General features: G+C 29.1%; 1 protein-coding gene across 2 annotated transcripts in view; it reads right to left on the bottom strand.

Annotated features, from left to right (window-relative positions):
• Nucleotides 1-19,842, bottom strand: part of LOC107442050 (laminin subunit alpha-1) — a 111,418-nt gene that overhangs the window by 69,021 nt on the left and 22,555 nt on the right. For both annotated transcript variants that reach the window (XM_016055506.3, XM_016055505.4), the window contains 6 exons: nt 7,649-7,781; nt 6,104-6,296; nt 4,022-4,264; nt 2,652-2,711; nt 1,933-2,052; nt 1,730-1,819 (listed from right to left, as the gene is read on the bottom strand). In XM_016055506.3, coding sequence (XP_015910992.1) covers nt 1,730-1,819; nt 1,933-2,052; nt 2,652-2,711; nt 4,022-4,264; nt 6,104-6,296; nt 7,649-7,781 — 839 coding nt within the window. The remainder of the gene's footprint in view (nt 1-1,729; nt 1,820-1,932; nt 2,053-2,651; nt 2,712-4,021; nt 4,265-6,103; nt 6,297-7,648; nt 7,782-19,842) is intronic.

Here is a 19,842-nt window from a genome sequence, read left to right as displayed (position 1 = left end):
ATCCCAACCTTACAGCAAATGTTGTATTCAAGGTTTTTTATTTAATAATTTATTTATTGACACTATAAGGTTGATTGATTGATTATTATTCAAACAAAAAGAAACGTGAAGAAGTCAATATTATTGCTTAACGATTGAATAAAAGCAAGCCTAAACCTTCACCAAAAAAAAAAAAAAAAAAAAAAAAAAAAAAAAAAAAAAAAAAAAAAAANAAAAAAAAAAAAAAAAAAAAAAGAAAAACATATTCTCAGCTTTTACAGCAAATTTTGTTTTTGAACTTTTTTTTATCTTTGTGTGCTAAAATATTCAAACGCAAAATTTTTTAATGAGGATGTGCAATGTTTTTAGATTCAATTTCGATACCAAAGGGCGGGCTGTTTATGCAAGCTTAACGTGAACCTAGCATAGTTAAATTTAACATCGTTTCAAGCTTGCATGGTGTATTTGGTAATTATTTATAAATCTTGTTGGTATTTTGTGATAAAGGTTGCTTTTACATTAAAATCAACCTTACAAATCTATCTATGATATAAAAATTCAAAATTAATGCAGAAATTGAAAACTAATGCGAAATTTTAAATGTTAAATAAAGTTGCACAACAAAACATTTACATAAAAAAATGACACAATAATTTTTTTAAATAAAGATTTTTCTACAATTTGATAGGAATATAAAGAATGAGAATTCTTATTGGTATTTATTTAATATCACGAAAAATTAGAGATATATTTTTTTTTTTCGTGTGCAACTTACGTTTTCTGTTTGAAATCACTTTGGTTTTCCTCATTCCCGCTTGTCGAGTCTTGAGAATGGGCGCCTATTTTTGAGCTCTCTTAAAGCATGTCGACTTTTATTACCATCTTCATATTTTTTTAAGCAAATGAAATTTTTTATCATCAATTAAATTTACCAATTAGAAATAGTTCAGTTGATATCAGGGAATTAAATAAAATTTAGATTGCTAAAATTTATATGAATTTAAATTTGGCTACAACAAATGTGTTTTATATTTCTTTTTTTCAACTTTTGCCAGTCAAAATTGTGTGAACTTTCTTTGCTTATTAGAGAAAAATTAAATATCCGTGTAAAAGAAATTCATATTAAGTATTTTTGCAAGAAATAAAATAAATAAGTAAATAAAGTTTTTTTCTTTTTCTAGGAAAACGTGTTTCATGGTACTCTAACCTATTTTTAAGCACACTTCAATAATTTTTGTGCACGCAGCTTTTTATAAATTCCAGAGTGAATACAAGCTGTTCATTTTTGTAATTCATTTAAATTTTCACCTGTTTTAGAATTGTCTTAAATGTAGATGTATTATCTTAAATATAGACTTTTATTATATTTGAATTTAAATGTTGGCTAGCATAACATTTAAATAGGTTTTACTGCAACATAATTACATTCCAGTTAAATAGATTATGCTAAAACAAAATTTATAAGCAATAAAAAAAAGAATTCAAGGTGTAACTTATTATGCAAATATGTTATATTATTGCAAATTCATTGTTTGTTTTATCCTTAATATGTATAAAAAGTGACAAAAAAAAGTTTCAAACTATTAATATAATAACGTATACATACAGTATAATAATGTATACATAGAATGTCTTTGCATATTTTAAATATTTAAAATAAGATACATAAATATGTTACAGAACAAATAAGATTTTATCTTGTGTTAAAAAAAATTCCTTTTCTTTTAAATGATTATATAAATGGAGTTACCCCAGTTACAGGATCTGAAACACAAGTAGCAGCATGTCCTGAACAAGCACATTGACCACCTACAGAAATGTCTTTTATGGAATAGAAGTACTAGAAAAAATAAAGATATGGTTGTACTATTTCTATGAATGATATATGAACATTAAATATTTTTAGATACCATTGAACTAAAAAGTATCTGCAGATAAATATTTGATACTCACTCTTCTTGAAACAGCTTTGTCAGTATTTTCAGGATTTTTTATCTGCATAGTCATCAAATCAGCATGAAGAGTCTTAATTTTCTGCAGCCTCAATCTTACGTACCTGGCTTTCGTAAATTCCTGTATCAAAAATAAAATTGGAAAATGAAACAAATCAGTAAATTAGTTAGTGAAGCAATGACAGTGGAAAGTAATAAGGGGAAGAACATCGTGGAAAAACACTTTAAGGGACATTTTATTGAACTTTAATGAAAGCAATGCCAAAGAAAAGCAATAAAGTGACGAACTTCGTGGAAAATATATTGAGGGACATTTTACTGCATTTGAATGAAAGCAATGCCAAAGAAAAGCAATAAAGTGAAGAATTTCGCGCGAAAACTCATTAAGGGACATTTTATTGAATTTGAATGAAAGCAATGCCAAAGAAAAGCAATAAAGTGAAGAATTTCGCGCGAAAACTCATTAAGGGACATTTTGTTGAATTTTAATGAAAGCAATGCCAAAGAAAAGCAATGAAGTGAAGAACTTTGTAGAAAAACGCAGTAAGTCTTTTTATTGCGTTATCATATTTTTCATTGAAATCCACCCTTTTTTCGAGATAAATAAATGTCGCATTTTTACAGATGATATAATGTGTTTCTGAACCAGGACTTCAATTCCTTTCAAAATGTAATGTTAAACGTTTTTCCAGTAAGCTCTTTTTTGTATCGATAACATACCATTAATTTACTACTGGGACCATCCACACCAGGTCTGCCATTAACAAGGGATGTATGAATCTGGAAGAAAGAAAAATTAATGTTAGGAGAAGAATTCTTGAATAATAAATCAGAATTCAAGCTTAATTTTACTAAGACTGATTTCACTTTTCCTTTAAAATTAGCGAAGAATATGTGCCTTATTTGATCCACTATAACCAGTTAACTTTAGAGTTGACAGCATCATCTATTGAAAAAGTTTGCAACTAATTTTGAAAGCTGGTGAGAATCTTCTCCCGTTTTTCTATTTCATTTTCAAATCGTCGATCATTTTTGGCACTGCCGGTATTTCTTATAGTACTGAAACTGTTGTCTGTCTTTTTAGTTTTTTTAATTGGAAGGCAGCGTAAAGGGCAATTTATTTTTTTATTATTTTTTTTAATTTTTAAATTCTTTTTTTGTTGCCTTTTACGCTGTCTTTTTTAAAATATATTTATACAAATAGGGTTATACATATTTTCCGATGCAGAACGCAAAAAAACCGTATATTCCCATCTTCTATCTTTTTCTTGATTGATTTTTCAAGCCATCGGTCATTTTTGGAACACCCGGCATTTCGTTTAAATATTAAAATGGTTGTTTGTCTTTTTAACACATTATTTCTTTTTCCCACTCAGCTTGTATGTAGTTGTAGAAAAAAGTCACAAATAAAGTTCTGTAATAGTGAGGTAAGTTTTTGTACTCAGTGGAAATCAAACTTGTACAACCAACTCAAAACTTTAACTCCAATTTTTCCATCTTCTTTAATCAATGCGGTATCAGACTACAGTGAATGTCTGCAATTTGATTTTTCTCTGATCACAGAAAGCATACAATGACGCACTGCTCATCGATGGGTGCTTTCGTAAAATAGCACGTTTGTACAACATGACATTACAGAGATTTAGCATTTTCCAGCATCTCCGGAGCACATCCAGGACCGCCTAAACCATACTGTGGAAGATCTATTCCTAAAAACATCAATGGTTGCCTCAAAATTAATGGAATATTGTCACACTTTCAGGGACCCGGTTTAGAGTTCATTTAAAGCATTGGGATAAATTCTACCACCCACCATCACGTATCACTTTGACCGTTTACGTATGCTTGCTTCGTATTAACTACGTGCGGGATGGTAGGTGAAAATGTTAAATCTCTCTGTCTTTAAGGGCTGCATCCATTAAAATAAAGAGCATCCCAATTTATAAATATGTAATGATATCAGAATATCAAAAGTAATACATAAGTAATTTTTCAATTTCTCAAAGCACTTTCAATTATTATTGAAAGTGCAGAAAGTTTTATACATTAAGTGTGAACGGAGAAAATATAGATTAAAATACAATACTCACCTCTCCATTTTCCAAAGGATTCAATTTCGAATAGTAGGATGTACAAATAACTTCGTCATCTGCCCTGTAATGCGGTTTACCAACAGTTGGCTTGATACCATAGACGTCCCAGCATTCTTTGTCACTTAGGGAATAATACTGCCATGGTTGGTAAATAATTCCATCCAATGACCTTTCCAAAATCCAATTGCCTGGGCGTGGAGAAATGGCTGCTTTGACTATCACATAAGCTATTTGGTATACCTATAAGAATGAAACAAAAAAGAATTTAATTCTTAAGTTGTCAGAAGCCCTGTCAACTAAACTAACTTTTTATGTCTGGATTTGTTTTTACTCTTGAAATTGCTTAAAGATTTCATTTTCATAAGCAGAATTTGCGAATAAATTGATAATTTTGGAACTAAAAACATCTCAATACACCTCTTAGAATATTTTCTTTTTAAAGATTCAACCCTACTATCCGTACCTTTGAACTATAATATGGTTGAATCATAAATGGATAATTTGAACAATACTATGGTTTAGCATGGTTTTTATGGTTTTCTAAGTATACTTACAAAAGGAAGTCTTATATCCCAGATCGTTTAATTTTTTTTGTCCCGATTAGTTAGTTTCGCATTGCTGACAAAATTAACCATTTCAATGTATCACTCGTCCGAAATCAAACTGTTTCAATGTTTATTATTCAGACATATTAAGCATTATTTTTTTCTTAAATAGGTTCTTTAAAATATGAAAAAAAAGCATGTTTGAAATCCAAGTTCATTCCTGTATTATTTACTTGTATAGTCCATAATGACTGCCCTTAATAAAGGTTTTTTACAACTCTTGTTGAAAATAATGTTAAAAAGTATACACATAAAGGGTCTCAAATTAATATTTAAGCGAGAACGGTACAGAAATGTATCGAATCACTAGAAAGGAAAGCACTTTGTGAAATTTTAAAACCAATTTCATTGCCATATGGAGCTTGGAGTTGTTTTGAATAATCGTTTTCAATTTCTTTTTGATTTCTCCAGAAAACAAAGAAGTCTTGATGTTTTAAGAGCAAACTTCCAACTGATTCGATAAATTTCAATAGTTTCATTTTTCCGCTTGGATATTAGTTTGAGATACCTAATGTCTTCCCATAATGACCGTAATTTTTTTTCACTTCATTTTTGAAAAGGATTCTTCTTCAGGATGGTTGTAATTAAAGCTCCACTTTGAAATAGTTATAAAAGAAAAACTACTGCACCAAATGGTATTGAACTTGGTAATAGTTTAGAGGAGAATTATTTTTCGCCAAAATAAAAATTTATTTTCCGCCGAAAAAAAAGTTAAAGAGGGGGAAGAAATTACCAGGGGAAGGAATCAAGCTGTGTTCAATATTGTTAAACGAAATAAAGATTGGAATTTAATTTACTTTGTTGTTGCAAGTAGGAGGGGAAGGGAATCTGCTGTTATGAAAATCGGAAAGGTTGTTACATTAGCAGTGGAGAAAGCAATACGAAGCGTGCAGTATACTGTCGGAACTTCTTATTTTTATTTATTCGAGCCGGGTGCGGAGATCGAATCGACCAGCTGTCCCTGGGATCGAACCGAACGCAGGTCACCTCATTGGGAGGCGAGCGCTCTATCCCCTGAGCCTCGCACGGCTCAATCCTTCGCATTGGACAATCTTTCGCTTTCCTTATACTAAGAGCTACTGTTGAGAATGCAGTAATACGATTTAATTTGTTTTTGGAAAATTGTGAAAGTCACACTGAACATGATTTGTAACACGTTTAAGAAACGATTAAATACATTTTAAACCTGTCTCTTCTGGTCTTATGTTGTTTAACAATCTTGCATCAGAGTCATTTATCGCTGGTAATGAGTTTCTAATTTTTTATTTTTTTGGCGGAAAATAAATTCTTATAACCTCCTTTAAATTACCAAGTTCGATAACATTTCTTCAGTAGTTTTCCTTTTATGACTATTTCAAAGTGAAACTTTAATTGCAACCACCCTGTATTTAAAGTAGTTCCTACTGAATACCTTGTACGATTGAAATCAAACACTCAGAAGCAATTTATGTTCTAGAAAAAGAAGCATCTTTACCTGTTTCAGATCTAACGTAATGGTAACCCATTCATAATGTTTTCCATTTTGAAGAGTAGGACTCTGCCACCATCGATTTGTTCCATCTATTGCGTTTTCAATTGGATGCTTTTTATCTTGACTAGTGCTCTTTGCATCACAAACTCCGCACTGATCTTGAGATTCTCGATTTCTTAAAGAAGCTTCGTTTTCTCTATAATAACATTTAATTTGGTGAAGTTTCATAACACACTATAACACCATTATTTGATGGATTTGCTGTAATTTTTGTTTTGTTAGTTTTCTTTACAAATAACAGTGTGAAAAAAATAAGACCTTAATTATTCAAAATTTAATGACCGGCTTTTCAAGTCTAAAACTCATTCTTAATGGTTTGAACACTTAACCTTATTAATTTAAGTTACTCAAACACGTATTTTTTCTGAATAAGAAATACATATTTATTTCGACGGAGTTGGATTCTTGAGCCCTAATATTTGGGAGGTTGGCGTAATCTTGAAAATATGGTCACAATAGTTCGATCAAGAAAAGGGTCAAAAAAGTTTGGGCCCCTCAAAACTAATGTTCTTTTTTACGACATTAGTCTGCTTACAAAAAGCCGTATTTTTAAATTTTTGTTTTTCAAAAACTATTTGGACGATTTCTTGCAAATTTTTTATTTTGTCATTTAAAATTAAGTATATTAAATTGGCATAAAAATGTGCATAACTTACTTTTCTAAGTTTTTTCAACCTATCGTAAAATATGAAGTAAACATTTTTTTTCACTTTTAAAATAGTGGCCACTGTTTTAAATGAAATGCTACAACAAATTTCTTAATTTTTCCCTACATGAAATGATAGCCAAAATAATTCGAAATCTCTTCAAATAATTTATGTAATCATTATTTGTAGAATTACGAGTGGTATATTTTTTCATATTAGATATTCAAAATAATTTCGAACTCTTTAATCAGTTTTCATGATAATAATTATTATTATTTTTTTAACTGCGAATATTTTTTTTCATCCTTAAGTGGTATTCAGAATAATTTAAAAATCTGTTTCCACAATTAGCATTTTTATAAATAAGAATGATTTCTTCTAAAATATTATCCAGAATAAGTTGAAAATTGGGTCAAATGAATGCACCCTTCCCCCTTAATTTAGGGAAGAAAGTTTTATTCATACATTTGTCATTTTGTGCATAATTCAAAATTTAGCATCTGAAACAATACCATACTTAATAGCCATACAATTTTCAACGTTAAAAAGATACTTAAGTTTTTTGTAATTTCTATTGTTAAAACTAAAACTCATAGAAACTTTTTATGTAAAAATGCGAAACAATAATAATTTGTTTCGCTTTGTATGCATTAAAAAATTAAGAAAATAAATAACAAATCTCATCTTCTACTACACTAAGGAATTTCGATATTTTTTAAAATATTTACTGTTCATTGTCTTAAATAATGAAGAATCTATAATAAAATATCAAGATTATCTTAGTAAACGAATATTTTTCAAACTAGAGTGATACAAATATGATGTAAATAAATAATATTACCGTAAATATACGTGTTCAACTAATTTACAATAGACTTCTGGTCCAGTTTCACCACAAGTAGCATTTACTGTTATAACTGAGCTAGCAGCAAGATTGAAAACATTTGGGAAGAGTCCATGCAATGTAAGTTCCTCTGTAAGGAATAAAATACATTAGTAAATAATGAATTAAAACATTTTTAAAATAATTGATTCAATTTAAACTATGTATTGGACATAGTTGTCAAATACAAGGTAAAAAATTCCGGATCAAATTACTGTCAAAACACGATCCGGATTAAATTACAGTAAAAAGAGTATTTATCTTTCAACGTGCCAGTGTTTTTTTATCGTAAAAACCATTTTTACCGGAGCATGTTACAGAACAACATGTAACATAATTTTTACAGTAACTGTAAAATCACTGAATTACTCCAATTAAATGAATAATACTGCAAAATTTACAATATAATATTTTTACGGGTGATTAAAGCTACTGAGCCAAACTATACACCGTAACTTGGTCCGGGATTTTTTAAAGTGTAGTTGCTTATTAGTATAGCTTATCTATACAAACCTTAAGCTTATCTATATAAAACCTAAGTTTATCTATAAGTTAATTATCTATATAAAATACTAAACAATTTCAAATATCATTTTTGACAGTAAGTTTAATGCAAGTTCTTCTGTAAAGAAGAAAATACATTCGTAAATAATGAGATAAAATATTTTTTAAATAATTTATTTAATTTTAACTATATATTGAACATAGTTGTCATACCCACGGTATAAAAATCCCTATCAAATTACGGTAAAAACACGATCAGCATCAAAAGTATGGTAAAAATACGGTCCGGATTAAATTACTGTAAAAAGAGTACTATCTCTCAATCTGCCGGTGTGTTTTTTTCGTAAAATCCATTTTTACCGGAATATGTTACAGAACAACATATAACATAATTTTCACAGTAATACTTAACCGTAAAATCACTGAATCACTCTAATTAAATAAATATTACTGTACAATTTGCGATATAAATATTTCACGGTAAAAATGAATAGTACAGTAAAATGGATTTTACCGATGATTAAAACCAAAGTGCCAGTACCATATACCGTAATTTCATCCTGAATTTTTTACAGTGTGTGCCCCCCCCCCTTTTCCCCCTTCCATTTCTTTGAATGACTGTGATGAATTTTACAAATATTGAATATAATATATATAAAATAATTTTACAAATATAAATAGATATATAATATATTTTACAAATACATTTTATCCTTATTTATTCTTTACAATAAATTAATTGTGTGTTTCTAAAAAGAATAAGAGAAAAAGAGAAAGAAAAAAAATCGATTGTGATAAATTAATGTAATATTCAAATTCATGGTCATTTCTGAAGCAAGTTAAGCAAAACGCGTATGACGCATTTGATCAAATTAATCACATTAATACATTGCTAATCAAACTAGTACTTGAAAAGTTATTTACGCTATCAATAAATTGAAAGGGCGCCATTTATTGGAAGGAAATAGGGAAATAAATTGCTTGAAGCCTCTAATGACAGGCTATTTTTCCGTTGACTTTCGTAATAAAATAACTTCTTTTCCTTTTGCATAACGTGAGGGCGCTTTTTCATTACACGACACGATACCGACAAATTCGGACGACAAATGTGTGAACGACAATGTCGTTGCCGGATCGTTCAAGCAATTGTTTTTTCACTTGTCCGATATCGTTAGTCCGAGAAGTAGAAATTCTTGTTCATTCAATGTATTGAGTTTGAGTGTGTAGAGACATAAAATTTAAATAATTTATTTGAACGTGTTTTGAAAAATTATAAGTTTTAGTTTTGAATTCGTTTTGGCAACGGAGTTAGATATATAATAAATGTTGTTGTGTTCTAAAATGCTTAAGAAATAAAATATGTTATTTTTTTGATAAAATTATTTGTAGTATCGTAAATTGGCATTCATTTAATTTAGTTGGCACAAAGACCCAACAAGTGAGCAGTTGCTTGTGTTCTGCTGTGATTTTTTTCTGCAAACTTTAAATATGCCGGATGATAATCGTCGTCTCAAACTTCTTACTTTATTTTAGAAGAAAAAAGCTAGCAGTGCAGAAACGTTTTTGGGTGCACGAAATGGTACTTACGTATTAACGCCACCGCAGTTACAGATTTGGCGGTTTTTAAGTGCTGCTAATCTACAGCCTTTATTGTCGCAACTTCTGCAACAACGTAAGTACGCACGAAATAAATGAGGCAAGATATGTTGAAGAAGATTTTTATGTGCATTTCCATAGGCTACAAAAAGTCCCAAATAAATTTTTTAATTACGTCCGAATGAGAGAAACCAAGAACAAGAATGATGTTAATGAGGAATAATTTTTATATGACTTTTGAGTTGGCGTCTGCTCGCCAACTTGCGTCTGTAATCACTTAACATTACTTAAATTCTTTAAATGTTTTAAAGTATCAACGTTTTTTTCAAAATCGAATTAAAATATTAGTTTCCTTTAGAATAATCTTTTTAGATGATTGTTTAAATGAGCTTTATCAAATTTATCTTATGAAGCCGCTCTACCATGTTTCAAAAAAATTTTTCCCTTGAATCAGGGAGCAGACTTTTTATTATTCAATCAAGCAGAAACCAGTAGTTAGATCGAGTTCTGTTTGAAATGCATAATGGTCTTTATTTGCCTTCTTATCAAACCATTACTATTATACAAAATACCATCTCTTCATTAAAGCATATAATGAATTTATAAATATTTTCAATGAAACTTTTATGATTGTTTAAGTCTTTCAACCCCACTATAATGTAAAAAATGCAACTTCATAAAATTAAAAATTTATAACCAGACATGAGAATAAATTATATAAAACTTTTATTTTCAAATTTTACATTTGACTTGATCTAATAAAAGATTAAAATTGATTAAAAGAATAAAATAATGATATCAAAAGAGGAGATAAAACAGGAAAGATACACAACAACTAATAAAATCGCCACGATTTGAGGAGAAATTTGCTTGCCTAACCGACATTCGATTCCGACAAACGATATCGCCTTGTCGGATACGACATAATCGTTATCGTATCGGTGAGTGAAAAAGCCCTCCGTTGCTGACCATGTATTTTACTTGACCCTCTGTCGTTCGCCGACAATCGGATCCGTTTTGTCGTTATCGTGTCGTGTAATGAAAAAGCGCCCTTGAGTCTTAAGAATTTGCTAAAGAAAATTACAATAATAGATATACATACAAATACATAAAATAGCATAGATTAAATTTAAAATTAATTTAAAACAATGTTATTTTATAAATAATAGTTTTCTATTAAAAATTTGATTATATTTAATTAATTTTTCACTCATGCATTAAAATTATTCATATCAATTTATTATTATACATATCAAATTTAGGATGAAAATTCTTCAATAAGACTTCATGCAAATTAATAGTACTTGCGTGACTGTTTCTCACATTTTTTTACCCTTATTCATCAGATGTGAAAAATGTTTCAAGCTAATAAAATTAAAATTTTAAACATTAATGCAGGGTTTTATTTTTAAAATTGATTCATTTTTGGAAATTTTGTCGAATCATAATAAAACCTAATATTTTTTAATAAAACCTAATATTTTTTTCAATGATAAAACTACATTAAATGTATATTATAAAGTTTTTTTTAATAAGTTTTAAATGAAAATTATTAATGCATGGATATCCAAAATAAGGACTCTTCTCAAATTTCATAACATTTGTTTCAAAGTGACAAAATAATTTTTTAAAGTCCTATATCTAACTTTTCATTTAATGGTAGGGAAAAAAGAATTTAGTTTCCTAGATAGATAAGTAAGATAGTTATAGATAGCTATACAAATAGTTTTAGATACCTATATAGATATTTTTAGATACCTATACTCTATAAAAAATTCAAGATGAAATTACAATATAAAGTATCGGCACTTTGGGTGCACATCTATAAAATGCATTTTACAGTAAAATCCTTTTTTACCGTACAATATTAAACCGTAATTTTTACAGTAATATTTATTTAATAAAATGATTCAGGGATTTTACGTGAATCATTACTGTAAAAATAACGGTATATCAGATATTTTGTTCCATGAGTGCTGATACTTTTTACCGGAATTCAATCCGGAATTTTTTACAGTGCACGCACGTTCTTAAAGTACGTTCTTATAGTACGTACGTTTTGAGGACCAGCGCTCGAAGTCGAGCACTTTACGGTGGAACAATTTAACGAGGACCGATTTCGCGCACTCTCGATCCCTACTCAGGCTGATCAAAGTAGTCGCCCACCCGCTTACTGACCGCAGCTTGTGATGCTTAACTTCAGTGTTCAACTGGGTACAATGTCTTTACGATCAGTTCACAAAATTCGCTAACTAATTAATTAGTAAAACTTGCTTAACAACGAAATTCAAAAAACTACTTTGTGATTTATAACACACCATAATTTAACTTGATGAAAGCTTATTTGATTAAAAATCTTCACTTCTTTTAATACTCCAGAGTACGAGGTAGTTTTTGCATCTCGAGAAACAATGGCTTCTTCTTAAGGAAAAGTTTATTTGTTTCAATTAATAAATTTTACTAAGCGTATGACAACATTTATACACACTTAAAATAAAGAAAATATTAATGGACAAATGTATAATGTATATTCCATTATTTGAATTAACTGAGATATTTTCATGACGGTAATCTGTCGCGCCAACTAAAATCGTCATGGTGCCAAATGAATCTTAAACTTGATTTTTTTAAATAGAAATGAAGTAGTTTGCCTGGGTTTGGTTACAAGTTTCTTTTTTCTAGTCTCCGGCGTGACGCTGCCTGGAAGTTGACTAGAATTAGCGGTAATTCTGACACAAATTACAATACAGAAATCTTCCCAAATTTATTTCAAAGTTAAAAAAATAAATAAAGTTCAAATTAATCCAAGATACAACACCCCTGCTCTCAAACAAAATAGAATGCATTTACAGCTAATTGCAATAAAAATATTAAACTTTTTATAGCAAAAAATTGTTTCTGACAATTTATAAGAGTAAATATTAAAAAAAAAAAGTGCATATATGTTACCCACCCCTCCTCTTACTATTAATAAAATAAAAGCTTAATCTAACCCACATCTTATTTACAGAATATATAGTAGTATATAGTAAAGATTTTCAATGAATTGTTCTCGTATACTTTAATAATTTTAATAAAAACTATTGATAAATATTTAAATGTTATATCTAAATATACAATTAACAATAAATGTCAGTCCTGTTCTCGGACAGCATTCAAAGTCCTTATTATAAGGAGTCGTGAAAAATTTCGTAAAAGAAATATTAGAACTCTTTTTCGCTTGTGACAGATGATAGTCGGAAATCCGGCTCGTGTGTAATTACTCATAAACAACAATTCACTCAATGTTGACTACTTCAGATAAACAAGCGGACACACGAATTTATCAATTTCATTATCTATTCTCGAAAAAGACACAGAGAAATTTAAAAAAGAATTTTTTTATACGGTTAAAAATTAGAATATATTATTCTAGATATCGCAAAATTTTGCGCTCTCTAATTTAACTTTAATTTGTATAAGTCAATACACTTTTGAATTTAAATTTACAAACTGTTTAATTTTTGACTTTAAAAACTGTTTTGTTGACAAAACGGTTTTTCTCTGTTTTATATCCTAATCATAAACGGATAAAAACCGTCAGTTCAAATTACAGTTTTTGCCATGCAGTTTTGCGTACTGTACGATAATTTTACTTTTCTCAATTCATTTTATGATTATTTTCTTAACGTGCCGTTATTTTTCAGCAATTGTTTTATGATTTTGATCATCATATAAGTAAAACTGCAATTCAATTTTATAGTCATATCTATACGCCTCTGGATTATAATGTTTTTATAAACATAGTTTTTTGGCAATTTAAATTGCCAAGCACTTTTATACTACAATTTTAAACGTTATTTCAAAAGTAAGACTTTTACGATTAAAAAAAAAAGTTAGTGATTTTTCTTCGTACTGCAATTTTTGAGCTGCGGTAGCTCAGGGGTTAAGGCGCTCGTCTCCTAATGAGATGACCCAGGTTAAAATCCTAGCGTCAACTGGCCGTACAAATGCTGCTCTGGGCTAGCATCAACTAAAATGCTGAAATAGTTATTTTACAAAATTTTTCTTTTTTTTAAGAAAATAATAGAGTTTTTTGTGAAAAATAATATTACTTATCTGCTTAAAAGACAAGCATCTCTTCAACAGCATTTTACTTTGAAATAAACAGTTTTACACTGGCCAACCAGCTGACAGTTTCTTTTTTTCTGTAAATTCAACCCTTTTTTTCCAGTGTAGGCCTATTGTCACTAGTTATTATTGCAATAATTATATTCGAACATATAAAAACATGTAATAGTTTTCTTTTAAATAACAAGTAGTAATTTAATACTATACTAGGAGGCTTCGCCCCCTGCTCGCTGGCGCTCGCGAACCCTCGGAACTGCTTTCGCAGTTCATTTTGGATTGCTTTGCAATCCGATGCTCGCTTTACTCGCTCATTGGATACGTTCTTAACGTCTAGCTTTTGTATACTTTTTTGAACACTGAAGTTCCGAAAACTTTTCACTGTAGAAAATTCTACACCTGTGCATTTCAATATCAATTTGAAATTGCAAACAGTTCACATATTTTTCTTAATCACACTATTCTAAATTTCAGTTGTTGAGAAAAGTGACTGTTGTAAGTTTTGTTTTAAAATCTTTCCCACCAGAGGGCTAAAACCATGTGTTGTAAAACAATATGAAATAGTACTGAACGCCGGATGTAAAGCATCGGCTTCGATGAAGATAATTTTGTGAGAAATTTTTTGATAATTCGATGAGAATTCACCCGATTAGACATATGATTCTCACTACGTGCTCTTGCGCGCCGAAGCCTATCGATAAAAACGTATTAGCGTTTTATATAATGTAGATTAGCCATATGATGCTCACTACGTGCTCTTGCGCGCCGAAGCCCATCAATTAAGAATGAAAACTGTTGCCAACGCGAGAAAAGAAATATCATCGGTTTTATTGATACATACGTATTAGCGTTTTATATAATATAGATAGATAGTTTTTTTTAAAACAGTTTTAGATATAATTCAAGAATGAAATATAAAATATTAGCTCTGCAAGAAATAAAGCAAAAAATTTAATGTTGGTAATACCTTTCAAAATACAACATGCAGGGGTTCATTTAAAAAATTAAAAAAAGTTAAAAAATCACATACTAAATGAGCAACATTAATGTTAATTACTTTTCATTTAGTAATTAATAATTTAATGTTGAAAGAGTTTTATGTCTTTTTGAGGAATTTTGAATTTTAGCTTTGCAAAAATAACAACAAAAATCGAGTTTATGATACTTATTTCGAACTATAATGCAAAGAAAGACATGACTTATAAATACTAATTTTTAATTTTGATTCAGTTTTCACAAACAATTCATGTGTTCAAATATTTCCATTCTGCGAAAATAAAATTCTTTGAACTAGACATAGGGTTTTATGTTCAGTAAAAAATGGATTTTCTTTTCTTTTTTTAATCGAGGAAGAAAGTTAGCTTCAAAAATAATAATAATTTAGTAGAGATAATCTGAAATTTTCATAATAAATCACTGCATTACACATTAGTAGTAACATATTATTAAGTATTTGGTAACAATTATGTACATTACTAATTTTTGAGACAAAAAAAAGGTGATGTTAATTTTTTTGATAAACAATTGATGGATGATATAAGAACTGTAAGCATCTTAAGTGAATGTCTCAGTTGCAAATCGATTATTCTCATGAAACAAAGAAGTAAAATAACAAAATTGTATATATACTGACTTAAAAAATGAATTATCTTCTACTCAATGGCTAAAATCTTCGACGTTTAAAGGTGTTATTACTTGTTATTAAGGAAATTTATTTCATATAAAAGAAAGTAAAGAGTCAATCTAGTAAATGCCTTGACATTTAAAAAAAAAATTGAGAAAAAGGAGGAAATTGATATGGCAAATAAATTTTTCAAATACTGAACTATATCGCCAAAGTTGTTCTTAAGAAAGAGGCAAAAATATGCATTTAGCTTGATTTAGACTAGAGCATTAACCCCTTTAATGAACTAAGCGAAGAGTTTTACTAGTAAAAATAGAACAATGTTTACAAACTTCCCTTCTCTTTAAAGTTTCTATATTTGGGTGACAGACTACTCTCAACAGATTATTCCCAAAATATTAAAAAAAGTTGAGTTTTTAATGTGGTATGCGATTGGCGAGGTACGGAGGTGTTACGTTTTCTGAATGATTTTTCTTTCGACATCCCGAAACCTTATTTTTGTGACATCTCAATCTTGCTTGTTAGAAATATTTTGCACACCAATAGAAAGCCAATAATTCTACTAGATTTAAAAGAAATAATAAACATTACTTCCATAAATGAACGTAAAAAGATAGAATGTGCAGAGAAAAACTACGGAATATAATTTTTTAGTGATTCTATCTGTTTATTTATTTATTTTGTACAAAATGAGGTTCAACCCATTCCGAATTAGAATCAATATCAATAATAATAATGATAAACTTGATTATTAATTATACAATTATTCCAGATAAATAACTAAAAAATATGTCTAAATGCAACAATATTCACAAAATAAGCATCTTTCTTAAATGTTCTGGTCTCCTAAACATTTCAATAAAGATATCAATCCATTTCTTTTTATTTACACTATTAATTAACGAATAATTACAACAGATGTCTTGTTGATTTCAATAGGGAGTCTTGCACCCCAGGGGCCCCCTCATCTCTCATTATATACAAAAACAAGTCCACATCGCCCGCCTACATGGCGATGTGTGAAGAACCTGTTAATCTTCCACCAACAACCAACCTACTATCCCTGATATGGGCATGACATAAACCTACCTGCCTTGCTTGCGACATTCAGGTGGTTTTATTTCATGTTACTTTTGGATTCTTATCATGCAGAAAAGCCTTGAGTTTCGCTTCCGTTTCTATAAACGTAGGTGGAAAAATAAAACTTAAGTAACAAAGAAAAAGTTAGATAAGGAAATATTGTCAACCATATGGTCAGAAAATAATGTTATATAGCTTTGTTTTATAGACATTCTCTTGTTAGAGCACAGAAAAAATTCTGTTGCCAATTAGTGTTTTAGTGCATTAATATAATGCATTAAAATAATGAATAATATCTGGTACAAGGATCTTATTATTATCACAACCAATTATTGTTATTGTCGAAAAATGTTACTCACTAATCCAAGGATTCCCAATCTGTTTCAGTAACGATCTACATAACACAAGGATCTATTTTGAAATCAAAGAGCTTTTTTTAAATCTAAATATATATTTTCCTTACGTAACACCATAAACTCGGATATTTCTCTATCTATTGACAACACTGTAGTTTGTATATTCATTTTGTAAGGGTGTCTTCAGTAATAATTAAAGTTGTGCATACCTGTTTTTCTATTTTTTTAATGGAAATATTTTGGGTGTTATATTAAAAAAAAAAAAAAAAAAAGAATTATAAAATTAGTTTTTATTCTCACGTTTTAATTTTCTTCAATATTTTTCATTTCCACACTTTTCTTAACCGTACGAGCATTTTACCCAGAAAAAGAAATTTTCTACTACATGTATATAAACGAGAAATAGTTTTAGGTTGATGACAACAAAGATTGAAAAAAAAGTTTCCTTTAGCATATTTGAAAAAAATGTACGTCCTTCATTTTGTCGTGCATTAGATTTTAAACAATAAGAAATTTATAGAATAACTTGAATTGAAATAAGAAGAAAAAAATATTATTTTCACAAAATATTTTCGTTTAAAGAAATTATTTTCTAAAACGTAATGCCTTTACAATAAAGAACAAACAACCTTTACTTCTGTTGAAAAAAAATTTACTTTTAAATAAACATGCATAATGTACTTTTATAATAAAATAAATTTCTAGATTCTTTAAAACTCTAATTTCGACTTTAATTATATCTATTTTTTTTAATCCAATTGATTACAATGCATCAAAACTCAATATACTTTTATACTGCTTTTATTAAAAGATTTAAATTTCAGGGATTAAAAAGGGGCATTGAACTATTATTCGAGAAAATGGAAAGAATTTATTGTAAAATCATCCCTGAGCACTTCTTATAGAGTTGAACGAAATTCTGAGATGTGATGATGTGCAAGAAATATTAATGGAAGAAATACTGGTTTTCTTTATACATGCGGGCTGGTGAAAATGATTCTTTTCTTAACAAACCTTATTTGGAGCGAAAAGCAAAGATTCAGGCCATATCGTAAGAGAAGCAACTTCTTCTGAAAAAGATACTTTCCTTAAAAAAGAGGTATAAAATGTTTGTTTCGAAATATATGCAGCTGAAAGTATATCTTCAATAATATTTAAACATTTTTAATTTGAAGAAAACTTAAAAATGAAATTTTCAACTCGAGAAACGGAAACTCTTAGTAAACTAATTATTAAAACTCCTAGCTTACTCATAACAAAAAATTAGTAGTGAATAATCTCAAAAAATGCAAAATAAAGAAATTACATCGATTCTGTTCTCCACTTAAAGGAATAATTATTTTAGACAAAGAAAATAAATAATTTTGTTATATTTTATTTTTCTAATTAATGATTTGTATAGAATTTGTATATCTATGTGATTCAAGACAGTCAATTATTATTTATGAAACATATATGCAACAAATATGCTCGTAGATAAGGAAGCTGTTTGAAAGAAATCAGGAAACTTTTCGCACTCAAAAATAAAAAGTGAACATCATTGAACAGATTTAAGAGCAATTCAGCTTCTTGAAGATTTTAAAATATTTGAAGCTCCATTGCCTTTTTTATAACTTTTCTAAATAGCCTAAGCCATTTTTGAAAGTTTATGTTTATCATTGCTTATAAATAAATAAATAAAAATAAAAGATTTGTACAATTTATCAGACTGAATATAAATTTCCATTTGATTAGTTTACGTAGACTGCGTGTCGATTATTTAAGTTAACTAATCAACCGGACTGTTCGTCTTTTAGCGCAGTATTTCCGGTTTCGGGTTTCATGTCATTCAAATCCTACATTCAAATCGAGGCAGTCATACGGGATATAAAACAGTAGTTCTATTCGGTTTTTATGCAATCAGCTATGTAGAAAAGATAAATCATACTTTATAGACTTCTTTAAAAAACGTACCTTACGAAATAAATGGAAATTATTTTTTAATAATTTAAAACTAAAAAGAGCTTGTGTTTGATAAATTGTCTACACGTGCTTTTATAAATGATTTTAAGAGCTTTTAACTAAAATATACTGTATTTATATCCTTCTTATAGCAACGGTCAACCGGAAACTTTGGTTTTCAAAATTATAGTTCTTATTACTACACATTCAGTTAAAAACACAAAACAAGAAAGTAAATTTAAACGAAAAAATGGTTTTGTGTCAAGCTCTAAGGCATCATGATAAGTTTACTGAAATTTTACTACATTTATCATATTTTATCAAATATTATAAAACGATGTTTCATTGTTAATTTAAAAAAAAAATCTTTACCAAAGCTCTTCGTTAAAAATTACCGAGCTTTTCTGTGTTCCCATAGAGCCAGAAAAAACATTAAATTTTACCATATTCTGGTAGTTTTGACTATTCTTTTTTCTCAGTCTTTTCAATAATGCTTATGAGAGCCGCGATGGTTCAGGGGATTGAGCGTTCGCCTTCCAATGAGGCAAATCAGGTTCGAATCCCATTCGATACGAATTCCGCATCCGGCTTGCACCGACCACAGTGCTGACGTGAAATATCCTCAGTGGTAGACGGATGTTTAGAGTCCCCTTGCTGTCAGGCTAACCGTGGGAGATTCTTCTGGTCTTCCTCTCCATGTAACGCAAATGCGGGTTAGCTCCATCAAGAAGTCCTCCACGAAACAAATTTCTCCCAATATTTGATCCAGGAGTTCCCTTGTCTTCCGGATTGGGTTCAAAATTACAAGGCTACGGAGTTGAACATTAGTAGTCATAAAACAATAAAATTGGGTCGGCTGTTCAACAACGGTTATAAAATAAAATAAAATAATGTTTATGAATATTATAAACTTATAACACATAATATAATATTTTTTCTATACA

This window comes from Parasteatoda tepidariorum, chromosome 10, assembly GCF_043381705.1.
Source record: "Parasteatoda tepidariorum isolate YZ-2023 chromosome 10, CAS_Ptep_4.0, whole genome shotgun sequence".
Classification (NCBI taxonomy): Eukaryota; Metazoa; Arthropoda; class Arachnida; order Araneae; family Theridiidae; genus Parasteatoda; species Parasteatoda tepidariorum.
This window is presented reverse-complemented; position numbering and strand designations above follow the sequence as displayed.